Here is a 15,466-nt window from a genome sequence, read left to right as displayed (position 1 = left end):
TGACTGCCAAGTTGTCTATGTTGCTCTAATTTAGAAAATCACTAAATAAAAGATTACTTATGGGAAACAAGATCAAGTAAATCAATTTATTTTTGACTCAGAAATTCTTACCTGTCTTCAATATTAATGAGCAACATTGTCACCTTGTGGCATTTTTAGAAGTAATATTCAATTAATAACTGCATGCTGCATAACATTGTGGTTCTTCAAGTGTGGTACAAGTACAACTTGTGGACTACAGGTTCTCTCTCATGGTATGAAAGAATTATTGATCTGAAATGTTATCATGTTATAGTCAGTGACTCGAACTATTTTTTTAAATCCGGTGCAGTTCTCTTGTCAAGCACAGTTAAAGTGAATTTAAATTTAAATTTCAATGGATTTGCAGTTGATCTTTTACAACTATTTACTTCAGTAAATGAGGTACATTTTTCAAAACATACGTGTGCAATACAGATTAATTCAATCATTAGCACTGTTTTGATGGAGCCTTGCATTCGGATTACAATGAAATTGAATGACAATACGGACTGAAAATGCTCCATATAAACACCTCAATTGGAATAAAAAGGCTTTATAAGATTAGAATTTCATTTGGATTCATGGTGGTTGTATATTCCTTTTGAATTCCATGTGTCACACAGCTCTTCTGATTTAATGTAGTGGCGCATGTAAACAGCAGATCGGAATAGATCACGTCACATGCAAACAGTTGACCACAGATCTTCAGTTGATTTAAATTAAAATGACAGAAAAGTCACCATGTAAATCCGATTTTATTCAAGTACTTTTTTATTTTATTTTCTTATATTTAAGTACAGCGTTGATGTTTAAATGACATAATGTTACAGTGTCTTACTATAGCATAAAAAAACTTTTTAGAAATACAAATTCTGCCTCACGTTTGATCAACACTTAGGCCTAATAAGCTATTGTATTGAAATATTGGTCACAGTGGTGGTATTTGAGCCAACAATAGTTTTATGGTGTTTCATGGTCTGCAATGTTTGAGAACCACAGACATAACACATAGTTTTTGTCCTTTAGATTCTCTCTGATCTTAAGTCTCACAAGAGTTACAGACAATAATGGTCCAAATAAAATTTTGTTTCACTATTTAGGCCCCCCACCCAACCACGTCAATACATTTGTGATTTAAACACTAAATTATACAACTTTGGTGATATTTACCTTTGGAGTTTCCACTGTACATTTAAAGGATGTATCTCACAACAAGGGTAAAACACACACACACACACACACTTTTGTATTTGTTCACATCTGATGACACTCTAATTTGAATTGACCAGGCAGGACTAATTTAAATACATGAAGTATTCATTAATTGAATAAAGAGCCTAGTTAGCCTCAGGGCCCTTTTATAAACTAGGGTGTACGATTTATGCAAAACAGCAATGTGCCATGTGCTGGCTTATTATGCTAATGTCGAATGGCAAAATACATGTTTCTCCTGCCCACGACTGAGGATTAGGCATGGCAGTGTCAGCAAGTTGTTTGGAGGCTACAGACTGTGCTCTTCCACATTACAGCATGTTGAGATGTCGATGAGTAATGCGATTCTTCTGCAAGTAGAGCTGATCGCACCCACTCTCCAACCAAACTTGTTTTGAGATTTACTGAAAACATATCGCAGAATGAGAGTTAACAAACATGGACCACCTCAACTCCTATGATCATTTACTCCATTTACAAGTGTATCTGTGGTAAAAGGCCCCTAAAAATGTTTGCGGATCAATAAAATTATGATTGATGGTCAAGCATAAAAAAAAAGTGTTAACACAATTACAAAGTTGCTCCTCTAATTAAGTTTTTGATTGGAAAACCTGCTCCGTATAAAAAAAGTATAGACATTTCAAGCCTTGAAATTGCAGCCTCGTATCTTAGGATAAAATAAAGGAAAATAGTCAGCGTGATCAACGGTCTTTGTGAAAGTTTAATGATCCATTCATCCATTTTCTAATCCGCTTATCCTCCGGAGCCTAGTTTAATCACTTTCTGTTCATTTTAAAGCACAGTAAGACTAACAAATCAAACATTTTGTCATCATTTGGTTGCTTTGATATTAGGTCCTACAATTACCTATTTTTCTAATTTGTACTGTGATAGCTGCCCTTTTAGTCATTGACCTGTCTGAGACAGGCTGTCTCCTTTCAGTACTAAACGTAACATTGCTCTTACTAAATTGAAAGGCTTCTCACCTGACTCAAACACACACGACTTGGGTAAAATTATTGGGGGCTCAAAATTGTGTTAAATTAAACTAGATGGTGCAGACCAGGACACAACGAGGAAATAAATAATTAATCACAAACATGTCACAGTTCATTTTGCAGTATGATGCTGAGGCTGATTTCGAGTTAGAGAGCCAAAAAAATACACTCCACACATCACTCAACAAGCAACCACATCCTTTAGCTGCAGCGAGCTTGCAACGTGGCGCCGAAATTCCTCTCGCGTCCCTCTCACCAATGGCGTGTGTTCTTACACAGAAGCGTGGGTGAGACCCTTTTAAGCTACGCTCTGATTGGCGAGCTAGGAGGAGACCGGAAGTCACCGCCTGGTTCTGTCCCTTCCACAGGCAAACTGGATTGCGTCAAAACGTAAAACATTGCAACGGGGGTCTTAGCAAACCCGTCTCCTCTGACCTTAGTGTGCCACAATTGAACCTGTTTAATGAATATACGCGGTTAGCACTGAACGGCAAAAGTGAGACCATTTAGAAGCGGAAGGGTGAAGTTCCAGTGGTTTTCTTATCACAAAAGACCGTGTTCGTTCTTGATGGAGATGTTCAGCTTGATGTGCGCACTGCTTCTGTGCACCGCCGCGGCCCACGGAAAGCCCACCGCGAGGAAAGAGCGAGTTATTCACGAAACTAACCTAAACGAGAGGACCCAGGAAGACAACAAAAGCTTCCAGTACGACCACGAGGCCTTCCTGGGCAAGGAGGAGGCCAGGACATTCGATCAACTCACCCCGGAGGAGAGCAAAGACAGGCTCGGGTAAGTCAGGATGCCTTGGCCCCTTTCACACCCTCCGCCAAAGTAGAGCCTCCGAGTGTGAGGGTGAGTTTTGCTTGTAAATCAAATCACGCACATTCACTCCACACTACGCCAGCTGAACAAATGCCTCGCGTGTAACTCTTCATTAATATTTATCAACAAAGCGCGAGTGCACGACAAATATGTGCAAAGCATGTCAGCGAATGCGAAAAGTTTATTATTCTGCCGCCGGCGTAGTCCTACACACCTAATGACTTGATATTAATTATGGATCATCATTAAAGAAGCATTATTGTAGCCGAAACATACACGCCATGCTTCATTCAAAGGCATGATATTGTTTCTTTTTACGTTTTGTTGGCTCCTACGTGGCGAAAGGGGCCTACTGTGAGAGTAGGAGAACCCCATCGTACACCACAACGTGGCAACTGGATTCTAAGAATACTTGGCTTAAATTGGGCTGCCGCCCCTCCCACTCCAACTCCCCATCTGAAGTTCAATCTTCTCTCATGGCATAAAATACAGAAAACAATTTAACTGTTAACAGTTTTGAAATGCATGCCCTGTTGACAATATCTTGCTGTCACTAAAATGGAAGATTATCTTATAATATCACTTTGAGGAAATTTAAAGCCTAATTTCCACAGTTTCCCCAAAGAGAGGCAAAGCGTGCTTGCATCAGGCTTTTTATTTTTCATTTCCAGTAAAAGTTTCCTGTAAAATGGACACATCAAAATGTATAAAAATCAACAGCATATATTTAAATGACACAATGTTCAACCAAAACATTTGATAACCAAAGTCAGATAGCATAATGCTAACGTATACAGTAAGGCTAGATGCTGTGAATGGGCTAGCGGAAGAGAGCAACAATGCCGCTGTGATTATAAGCCTTCCAAGAACTGCTACTTTAACACGCACACAATCTAGAACGTGTTTTGTAGGACACGCCGGTTTCCACTATCTTGGTCAGGATGTTCTCTTGTAGCTCATAACATCTTCAGAGGTGGTGTTAATTGTAACCCAGCACTGATGGAGTTTTCAACTTGTTTATTTGGGGGGGCATTCTCCTTCCAGTAAAATAGTGGGGCGGATCGACAGCGATGCCAACGGCCTCATCACCACAGATGAGCTCAAAGCGTGGATCAAACGTGTCCAGAAGCGCTACGTTTACGAGAATGTGGCCAAGGTCTGGGCAGATTATGACCTCAACAAAGACGACAAGATCTCTTGGGAAGAATACAAGCAAGCCACGTATGGATACTACCTCGGTAAAAACACACTCCTCGGGATCGTCAATCCACGGGATAATTGGGGCCCGGTCCTTAATTCTTCTGAATCAACTCAACATGCGCAAAAAAATCACACATTTGTATTTGGGTGTATTCTGGTATATTTTAGGGGTTTTGAAGACCACCCCCAAAAATTCATTTAGTCGTGCCCCTCTGGTAGCTTTTTTTTTTTTTTTAATTGAGCGCTACTTGTGTGGTACTGATTAATGCGAAGATGTTTGATGATGACTTTTCAAATAGGAAATTTGCTCAAATTATTTGGGAGTAAGTGATTTCATTTCCTCCACACAAAAAAGAAAAATCAGTAGATTTACCATTCGCATGTGTGCAAGTGAATGAAAAATGTACTCGCTTTGTCTCATACTTTGGGGGGCAAAATGGTCGCGGGGCATTCATCTAATTGAACCTGTTCTCATGTGCTCAGCCAATCCCGAAGAGTTTGACGATACGACAGACCAGTTCAGCTTCAAGAAGATGCTTCCCCGCGATGAGAGGAGGTTCAAAATGGCTGATCTGAATGGAGACCAGGCGGCTGACAGAGAAGAGTTCACAGCCTTCCTGCACCCTGAAGAGTTTGACCACATGAAGGAGATTGTGGTGCAGGTGAGCCTTCTCTGAGCACGTTGTTACAGAGAGGCACGTGCTGGTTGCGGCAGGTCCCATCAGATGGGCTGCTTTGATAAATATGCAAAATTCTGATGCTTCCAAATCAAATTTTAAGTCTGCCCTTCAAATGATCGTTTGTATATTTTGGGGGAGAGCGTCCAGGGGGACGTACTGGCTGTCCCATTTAACACTCTATCGTTAAATATGAATTTGGCCTCACGGAACAGTTGCGTGGGAAATGTTTCGCAGTGAGGCACTATGCTGCCGTGTTCATAAAAGTTGTACTACCCATTTGACAGAGTTAATTATTAAAAGGCTCATTTTTATGATGTCACCGAATGGTACTGAGCAACTGTTCACCCTGTGGCATCTCTACGATAGTGCCAAATATGGCTGAAACTCACAATCGATCCATTTTGTTCCAGTAGCCATATGGTCCAATTGCTGGAACAGATCCCTCTGTTGTAACACCTTCTTTGACACACCACATCACTTGTGATGCACCACAAGACACTTGAAAGAAGGCGTGGTTGCAGGTTAGCTGCACTGGACAGTTTAGCCGACTGGGGAGTGAGCCCCAACATCACTGAGCCATTTAATGATAATGGACTCGCTTAAATTTTGTGGTGAGGTTTAAAATAAGAATAAAAAAATATTTGTGCCACGTTATTACTATTTGGGGTGTAGGGGGGTGCATCACTGGTGCCTTGAAATATGAGTGACCTGACGTTTGAGCTTTACCAGCCGACAAGCGAAACAATTTTTTTGTCAGGTGTTCAATTTTTTTTTTCTTCAGTTGACGTTGACTGTCAAGATAAACATGCATCCAGACATTTTCCAGTCTGCTTACAAGCTACACATAAAACAGAGAATTACATGTGTAGATTTAAAACGACCACATGGCTTTGCTTTATAAATATCTGCCGAGCTAAATACTAACGAACAACGCAAAATGCCATAGACGGACAAAGGAATGGCATCAATTTGGCAGTGTTCTAAGGCTTTCAGCAACAAACATCTGAACACATGTAGACAGACATGCCAATATTCAGAGGTAAATATTCTTTGTCCTATGTGTAAAAACATCTAATATTACTCTAGTTTACACGACAGTCACACCGATCGTAGTTGTGAAACTCGTCTTTGTTTTTGTCTGCATGACTCTATAATACTGCCCCCCTGTGGCCTAGTCGTGCATATCAGAAGAGCTGCAGTGAATTAACAATGTTGTTATTCATCTCACGTCAGAACATCAGACAAGTACTGTCCTGTTTACACCCCCCCCCCCCCGCCCCCCAAACGTCCATTTACGTCATCCACCTCATGTTTCTAATTATACACACCAACTCAAACCGAATGTGCTAAAAAAGATGCATTCGTTTTTTTAGGTTTGATGTTGACATTTCCAGCAAAGTTTCTTACAGCCTGTATGTTTGTAGCGTGCAAATGATTTGATTTCGTTTTTACTGAGCATTCCTCCAACATGCAACTATTCCGACTGAGTTTAGAATATTGATGGAGCTTGTTTATTATTAGTCAGCTATATTCTACATGTCCGTTAAATATTCATCAGTCTTCCGAGTGGGTGTCTCACCTACAGAAAAATCTGCATCTGTGAGTTTATCGCGTGTGGAAATGAGTGCGTGCGTTGCAACCCGGATACGTTGGCATGCGGTTGTTCACTAATGTCCTCATGTCTCATCTTACAGTGGACAAAGACATCTTTAGGTGTTTGGCTACATGCTTTAAATGTGTTATTCCACATCAGCAGAGCTCCTTGTAATTGTAGCGCCAGTGTGCCAGCCCAGCTGTAAAGTGACCCTCATGTTGAGTCGCACTGCCCAGGGCAACTTGTTTCTGTCTTTATTCGTCCAAGTGAACGTTCCGGCTACTGTTGACCCTCGTTAGTGACATCACCTCGTTGTGTCGAATGCAGGAAACCCTGGAAGACATTGACAAGAACGGCGACGGACATGTGGACGAGGACGAGTACGTTGGTGAGTTCAAGCAATCAGTTTCAACCAAAGCAGGTTTATGTAATTGGAAACCAAATTGTGCTTCGGTGCCATTACAGAGGACTGGGAAACAAATGGAAATTTAATAATAATTTTCCTGAAAATTGAGTACAAAATGCAGTTTAATCTATTATTGTACCATATTTGGAGGGTTTGACTTGGAATGTTATGTTCATAACAAACGACTGATCCGCTTTCAGCCGACATGTATGCCCATGAGGACGGCGGCCCGGAGCCAGACTGGCTCAAGACCGAGAGGGATCAGTTCTCCGACTTCAGAGACTTGAACAAAGACGGTAAAATGGACCGGGATGAAATCCGCCAATGGATTATGCCGCAAAACTACGACCATGCCCAGGCTGAGGCGCGACACCTGGTCTACGAGTCTGACCAGGACAAGGTACAACTTCTTGACCCACCATTTTGTTTTGTATGCTTTGTATGGTGTATGTGACTTTCCTTCACAATACCTGGATTGTGCTGAGCAGAATAACGCTGCTGGGATGACGTCTGTGTTGATGTAGCTCAATCTTCTTTAGCTGACGTCAGAAACGTTAGCCCGTGTGGAAAAATGATCCCTGTAAAGATTTTAAGATTTTGCTTCAACCTTTTTTCGTAAACAAAAGATTTGATTGAATCAAATGATGGTTGCAGCCCTAACAGTAATTCACATGACATTGTTTTCAGGACCAGATGCTGACTAAAGAAGAAATCTTGGAGAATTGGAACATGTTTGTCGGAAGTCAAGCCACCAACTACGGAGAGGACCTCACCAGGAACCATGATGAGCTTTGAGCTTCGCTTCAGCTTCTAATGTGTGCGTGTTGAGGTTGAATTGATATGTTGTATGGCAGAATCTCCTAGTCTTGTTTGACCCTCTCTCTATGTCACACTGTTGGTTTAAGAACCATCAATGGAGGTGACCAACAAGTTGGAGGACTTGTTGATCCGAGCCGGTCCTACCACTAACACAAAAAGGTCAAAAACGTTTCAATGTGTTGCTCTGTTTCTGACATTCAGGAGCAGAAAGATGACGTTCTTCCAATCATCGGTGCCTTTCGCCGACTTGTCGGCTTCGCTGCCTTACAAGCTTTATGAATAACTTTTTGATAACAACGTTAATGTGAAACTGCAGTTCAAAGAACACACGTTTATTTATTTACGTTTTGGCTCTGGTCAGGCAGTGTGCGTTGGTGAAAAATGTTTTTAATGTTTGTTTGAACTGTTTTTCTTCTACGATGTTCATACAGTGATGTTTTACCTGCAGTGTCTTTGCACGTCATGGCTTGTTTGACATAGTTTAGCTCATGAAAGATTTACACCGATTTTACGTCTATTTATTTGTTGATCTGCTTAAAAGGGCCAAAAATGTTTCCTTACCCTACCATATTTTTATTGTTTGTTTCATCATTTCAAAACACCACATTTATTTTAATAGCTCACATTAGCGAGGAGTGGCACGCAGTAACATTTCTTGTATTTCCACATTGAAAAAAGGAAAGCTCAGTTGTGTACAAATAAACAAACAAACGCGTATCCTTTTGGTCTCCGTTGAATCTGTCTTGCATGGGTTGACTACCAAGTTATATTATGATCCCCCCACCCCTGTTTAGCATAGGAAATACTGAGCTGAATTCTCAAATGATGAGCTCATGCTGACATCACACAGCAGACGGTCGAAATGCATTCAACATTGGTGGTTCCACTCTACAACCATTTTCTAAAGCTCTTGTCCCAGGTGAGCTGGAGTCTATCCCAAATTAAAGTGGGTAAGAGGCCAGGTACACCCTGGATCGGTCACCAGTCAGTCGCATGGCAGAGATGCAACCGTTCACACCTATGGACAATTTAGAATCACAATAAGCATGTTTTTGACACTCGGGAGAGAGACAGAGTACGCCAAGCATGGGGCAGTTACCGTCAGAAGCGTGGAAGTGCCAATGTGGAGTGAAAGTTTTAATTGGCAAATATGTTTCGATGTGTAGGCAAGTACATTCAAATGTGTTCAAACAAATTCGCAACTACGTTCAAACATACCGTCCATGTAAAGTATATTTTCTATCATGCCACAGGCTACTGACTCGGGCATGTGCAAGTCATCGAGGCTTTTTTTTTTTAAAGCATTTGCCCTACACTTTACCAATATGATCAAAAAATTTAAGTATACATTGTCTATTTGTAACTTTTATGATTTATTTTGTTTCTAGTGCATGATTTCCATTTTGACATTTTGTCCCCATCATGCCACGGGGTAATCTCATGCGCAAGACAATACTCCCTTGCATTTTTAGCATTTAGTGTCCAAATATGTTTGGACAGATTTGAGAGTACATTTAAAAGCGTTTAAATATGTTAATTTTTGCAAATATGTTTAAACGTATCTACAAATTTGTTTCAATCTACTTGTCAGTCAAAACATGTAACTCCAAAGAAGACGAATAGATGAGGAGCTGCATTGGGAGAGAAGCATAAATGAATCAATAGCACCATGATTCCACCAGATGGCGGCAAAGTAATTTCATTGCGCTGACCTCGGCTCAAAACAGCAAATAGCTGAGTTTTCAGTCAATAATGGAGGACGGATTCCAAAAATACGTGAATTCTGAACTGTGACTATGCGGTGGTCACTCCACTTTATTTACTTTATGAACTTTTGTATACCGAGCTGTTTGTAATGGTTTGAAAGGGTAACAAGAATTAGAAACTCTCTTCTAATAGATCCAGAAAATCGGACTATTTTGGCATCCGTCTAGAGCGGAGATGAAGCGCAGTCCTGCTTTACAATTTTCCGCCGTCTCCATTGTGACTTCTTAACTCCTTGAACATCAAGAACAAATGGACCCTGTCGTCGGCGCTCACGACCGATTGGCGTCTACACACTCCTCGTCGCACGTTACCACCGTAGAGATGCAGAGTGAAGCTGACTGGCTCTCGCTGCTGGCTGTTGCCGTTCAAAACAGTGCCATGTAACTGAGAAAGCGTGTCCGCCACCCAGCGTGTCCCCTCTGCCTGCTCATGTGGAACACATGGATATATGTGTGCCACTTAACAGGACAAGTCAAGCGGGACCAATGCGATAAAACTCATTAGGAACAAGGGGACAGCACGATGCATGTGTTGTTCTGCCGCAGTCTTCGACCCTATGCCAGCACACTATGAGCAATGTCTGGAAAGCTTGTTTTTCTTGGGTCTCCGCTGAATTAATAAGACATTTTGCTGAATTGAATATGGGGGGGTCTATGCGTAAACAACAATGATTGTTTTATAAAAATTCACACAAACTTGCCCTACATCCAAGTAAAGCTGTAAATGTGAGCTAGTCCAGTGTTTTTGTCAGCTAATAAGAATAAGAAACCCTTCATTCGTCTCACAATGGAGAAATTCCCAATTTATAGCTGCAAAGTTACGAAAGGAAGAAAGTAGAAGAACAAAAAGTATAGGAGCTGCTGTAAAGGCAGCCATTCTCGCGGCGCCATCTTGAAGTCAAAATAACATAGCAAAATAATACAACACAACACACAATATATGCGTCCTTATTGTAGACTGTACAAGCGGGTGTAGGAAAATCAGTTTGTGACCCCATGGGGACAATGTTATTGGTGGCAGTGTGAGTGAGAGTTTGACGGCAAGAGAGACTATACCTTGATATAACCACAGATGTATCCCGAGCTCTGGACCGGAATCCCTTTTAAGAACATTTGTTTGTTTATCCTTCATAAAGGTGGCTTCAAGCTGTTTAAAGCCACTCAATGAAGGTTACTGTCAAACTAAACGTAAAACAAAGAGAATGACGTGTATTTAAAATGACCATGTAACCACTGAGGTAGTGCTAGAGTTGTGCTCAATCTTGCATCCTTCATTTGAGTAATTAGTCAACCAAAGACACTAATAGACTTCCTGTAAATAGCATATGATATTTGTCATGTGAGTGTGTGTGCGTACGCGCACGCACATGCACATTTGTGTAATGCCTTCGGACGTCTCTCATATGAGCGTCTGCCTTGATCAAGCCCTCTACGCTGATAATAATGAGCCCTCTGGGTGAGAACGGACTCATGAGACCATTGGCGCCATCCGCAGAAATTTTCACTTCATCTATTCAAATACTGGACTGTCTTTTTGTCATACTATGCAGCTATTTCGACTAATTAAAGTCAGAAAAGACAAGACAATGCTACTACCTCCCCACTGCGTCATCACAACCTGCTCCAGTTTCTTATGAATATCTTAGTACTTCCTCATGTCTTTATAATTTGAGTACATAATTTTTTTCCGCCCTCAGGACTTGTTTGGATTGAAGCCACAAATGGGCTGGATTTCTGCCCTTCATATGATAACATATCAGTGTACATTATAATCGGAATAATATGCGACAACACCATATTTCTGTAGGATTTGCGTCAATTCATTTTGCTCTAGAATGCTTTGTGTCACCCTACTTTTTTTTAAACTGCACTGTATACTGCAGACTGTAGGCCAATATTTAAAGGAACCTGGGATTGTGTCTTTGTTTATCTATCTATGCCAGCCACATATAGCGATTAAATGCACTTCCACTACTGATCGATTAAATGCGCTTCCACTAGATGGCAGAAAGAACATGTTCAGTACTTTTTTGACATTTTTTTTTCTCATGCAAAATTTGTGGCTTGGCTCAATAAAGATTGGGAAACACTGCACTTCCGCACGTCTGTACTTCTCAAATATGCTTGAGCCCAATCTATATGTTGCACTATGAAACTCAACATAGCATTGTGCCTCCACACTGCTGACAGCAGTGGAGAAGAAAATGAGCCGAGCAATACGTGTGCCTGTATGTGCGTGCCATAGCAATGTGGGCAGCGTTCATGTTTTTACTGCCTTGACAATGCAGCTTGCAGGAGTCCATCAATCTTTGATGGCCATCACTGAGGTTACTGCTCGTCCCTCCTCGCTCCCATCATGGCACTCTACTCCCTCTAGTGGAGTTACTGGACCTATTGCAACTGAGTCGAATGTCTCAGAATACACTTAAGTCAGTTGAGCATAGTTCATGTACAAGTCCTCTCTTTGTCCTGAGTAAGACAAATCAGCACACATGTAGAATAAATGTGATTTCATGCCTTATATTACTGTATGAAATTTATACAGACTTGTAGACAACTGGAGCAGCACGGTTACCGACTGGTTAGCACGTCCGCCTGACAGTGCATAGGTGCAGGGTTCGATTCCGGGTCCGGCCTTCCTGTGTAGAGTTTGCATCGTTCTACCCGTGCCTGTGTGGGTTTTCTCCGGGTACTTTGGTTTCCTCCCACATTCCAAAAAGATGCCCGGCAGATTATCGATGACTCAAATTATTGGTGGTCACAGCCTTTCACAATGATATACCTGTATCCTCCCTTTTTAGATGAGCATGGTAAATAAGTGTGTTTCTTAATGAGCAGACTCTTTTTAAAAGTCGGGTAACTTGTGACACAACGCACCACTCACCTCATGTTCGACTGAAGAGGTGTACCTAAAACAATGCCCAATGTGTTGCTGCTTCACTCCGAGCCTTGCTGCATGTTGTCATCCAAACCATGGAATTAAACTTCAGACACACTGGAGCTGTTTTTCACTTACAGTCCAAGTGGAGACCATGCTATCCCAATGAGACTGATATCTTTGGACAAAATGCTTCTCTCGCTCCATTTGTCCACATTTGGCTCCCTCCTTCCTCTGCTCCTCGCTTCCTAGCATCTGGAATCCTGTGGGATGGAGGGAGGAAGAGGAGGCTGTGCTTCATCCCGCTCTCCCCCAGGGGGTTTGTGATCTCGTATCTCACATGATGGAGAAGTACCTAATCCTGTTAGAGGTGAACATCTTCCATCGGAATACACCAGGAGATGAAAGGCGGCAAAAAAAGAGAAGGGAATTTCAAAAATCTTCATGATGCTTGTGTGCACATTTATGTGTATTTATCCTCATGGGAGCCTCCTCTCAAGGTGTTTTCCCCTCGCTGTCTTGCTCTATCTGCTCCCTGTGTGAGAAAGATGACCCTCTAGGCTCCATCTGAGCTCCAGGCCCCTCTAGGCCAAAGCATTCCCCGTGCTCCGACACACCGCAGGCCCTTAGGCTCTATGCTACACCACAGGGAATACCACCCCGCACCCCTTCCCCAAGACCCCCTCGGCCCCTCAGACTGTACAGGGCTCCGCACAAGAGCCTGAGGGGTGCGGGACTGGAACGAGGCTGTCTGGGAAAACAACACGCCCGACTAAACATGCCACAAACCCTAACAGCGCCTCCTGTTGTTGCAGTGCGGTCCTCGCACGCAGGCCTCCAAGTAAGTTTCCGCTCTCGGCGGCCTCGTCCCTTGGGGTTCGCCCGGGCCCCCACCGGCCCCCCTGAGCTACATGTGCACTGACCTTTCCAACACATGGAGAATAACTAATGTCTTTTGGCCATTGGAAGACATTGAAAGCACCTGGGACTTCACTGAATGACATATGGAAATAAAATAGTCACCTAATATCAAGGGAGTGGAAGTTAAATAAAAAAGAGCACTGTTTATGTCAAATGAATGTGGACAAAAGTATCAAAATACATTTTATGCATCCAGGGTCCCAACAGGCTTTGGTTGGATGAGTTGGAAGAACTTGCGCATAGCACACGATGACCTTGAACCCTCTGATTAAGAAAGATTGCTTCGCCAGGCCCTCGCCTTTTTCCAACATTAGTGACCACTGAACAAAAAAACAAAACAAAAAAGTGAGTTCTTGTTGGTACATTTACCAAGTGTCCCAATAGTTTTGTTTTGTAGTTATCTGGGCTTTTTACAACTCAGTTTGTCCGAATGCAAACCGTGGCAGTTTAAACTCGCTTCACTCACTTGGAGTGAAACTTTTTCAATCATGCAGATTCCAAAGTGGGCTGTGAGATCATTGCGGAGGTTAGCATCTCTTTGAATGTGTGCGATAATGACGGCGGTAATGACTGAGAGTATTTAAAGGCACGAGGTCCTTGTGCTCAACATAGCCTTGGCAGCCTGCAGTTAGGAGTGAAGCGGAGAGAGTAAAATGTTCAAGTCGGTCGTCCCTGTGATCTTCCCTCGCCTGCCGGCAGCTCCCCGCGGCGGGAGAACAAAGGCAAAGGTGCGTCTTAATCAAAGTGCCTTGGATTAAAAAGTAGGGAAAAAAACCCACATGAAGACCATGCTAACTCACAGCCATTACGTGGATTGGAAAACAAGCAGGATCACCGCCTTCAAATGAAGAACTTGTGACCCTGAAATCATTTCAATCTGCTTACTTGTGTCCAGACTTGCAGAAAAAAACATGAACCCCCTTAAGTTTTGCGCAGTTGCAGTCACTAGCTAAATACTCCATGCTTCTCGTTGATACCTGCTCAGGAGCTAGCAGCCATTCCATAAAAAGAGCAGCAATCCAAGACGGAGCGTGTTAATGGAGGTCAATTGGAAACTTCGTTACAGTAGAAAGTAACCGGTAAACCACCAGAAATATAAGAAAACAGTAAACAGCTGCAATGAGCACAAAGAGCATAACACACACACTGCCGATGTGACTATTGGCTCACTTTTTGCCCGCAAGTTTACAAGTGACACCACTAGCCCGCAGAGTGCCCACATTAGCTCCTATTTTATTAACACATCTGCTGCAGATGAGTCATCTGGTCTCCTATAGGTCCTGTATGTGCTGTCCCACAAGTGTGTCCACGGAGATACGTCTTTGATGATGATGTTGATGATGATGATGATGATGATGATGATGACTGGTTCTCCTTCCTGGATCTCAATTTCAGCAGTATTAGCACATTTAATGTGTCTACTTTGTAGCATAAGGGGGGGGGGGGCAGTGAAGGGAGCACAGTTTGAATGGAGGAAATTCAAGATTTACACACACTCACGCACACACGCACAAACACACGCACGCGCACAAGCACACGCACACGCGCACACACACACACACACACACGCACACGAACAAGCACACGCACACGAACAAGCACACACACGCACACACACACAAGCGTTTTTTTAGTCGAGCGGTGCACTGAGCTACAAAGTCTGACACTGCCATCATGTGGTTCCATGTGTAAAATGTATTTCTTGACTGAATATGGACTAAAACTCCTCGTTTCTGTCCTTGAGAGAGGGAAAATCCTCACAAGCACGGGGAGAACACACAACCTCAACACAGTCAAAAGGTCAGAACTGAGATTCAAACCTCAAACTACAGAACTGTGAGTCAGACGTGCTAATCATTCGTGAACCAAGCTGCCTGACCCCTGAACGTTAGACTGTAAATTTTTATTCATGCCATAATATATGAACACCCCTTTTATAAACCACCCATCCTGTTCAGGGAAAACCCTTAGCCCAAAAGTAGAATATATTAGACAGTGGTGCCATGATTTATGAATATTTCAAATTAATATTCCTATTCAAATGAATTGAAATGCCATTAATCCATTCACGCCCTCCCACCCCAAAAAAATCTAATTTTAATGTCACATGTTTTTAATAATAGAAAAAGGAGCACTCTATTGCATATAA

General features: G+C 42.3%; 2 protein-coding genes across 3 annotated transcripts in view; one reads left to right on the top strand and one right to left on the bottom strand.

Moving 5' to 3' along the window:
• pax6b (paired box 6b) overlaps nt 1-3,125 on the bottom strand; it is a 41,348-nt gene extending 38,223 nt beyond the window's left edge. For both annotated transcript variants that reach the window (XM_086107103.1, XM_086107105.1), the window contains exon 1: nt 2,994-3,125. The gene's annotated coding sequence lies outside the window, so the exon portion shown is untranslated. The remainder of the gene's footprint in view (nt 1-2,993) is intronic.
• On the top strand, nt 2,571-8,469 carry rcn1 (reticulocalbin 1, EF-hand calcium binding domain). The gene is made up of 6 exons (XM_086107113.1): nt 2,571-3,020; nt 4,098-4,291; nt 4,737-4,915; nt 6,855-6,915; nt 7,134-7,333; nt 7,621-8,469. Exons 1-6 carry the CDS (start codon nt 2,800-2,802, stop codon nt 7,726-7,728), a joined length of 963 nt encoding a protein of 320 aa, XP_085963239.1. The 5' UTR covers nt 2,571-2,799; the 3' UTR covers nt 7,729-8,469.
• Nucleotides 8,470-15,466: the final 6,997 nt, after the last annotated feature.

Source organism: Hippocampus guttulatus, chromosome 3 (assembly GCF_054856545.1).
Source record: "Hippocampus guttulatus isolate MCC_2025c chromosome 3, RoL_Hgut_1.0, whole genome shotgun sequence".
NCBI lineage: Eukaryota > Metazoa > Chordata > Actinopteri > Syngnathiformes > Syngnathidae > Hippocampus > Hippocampus guttulatus.
Note: the sequence above shows the minus strand (reverse complement) of the source record. Positions and strands in the feature narration are given on the sequence as shown.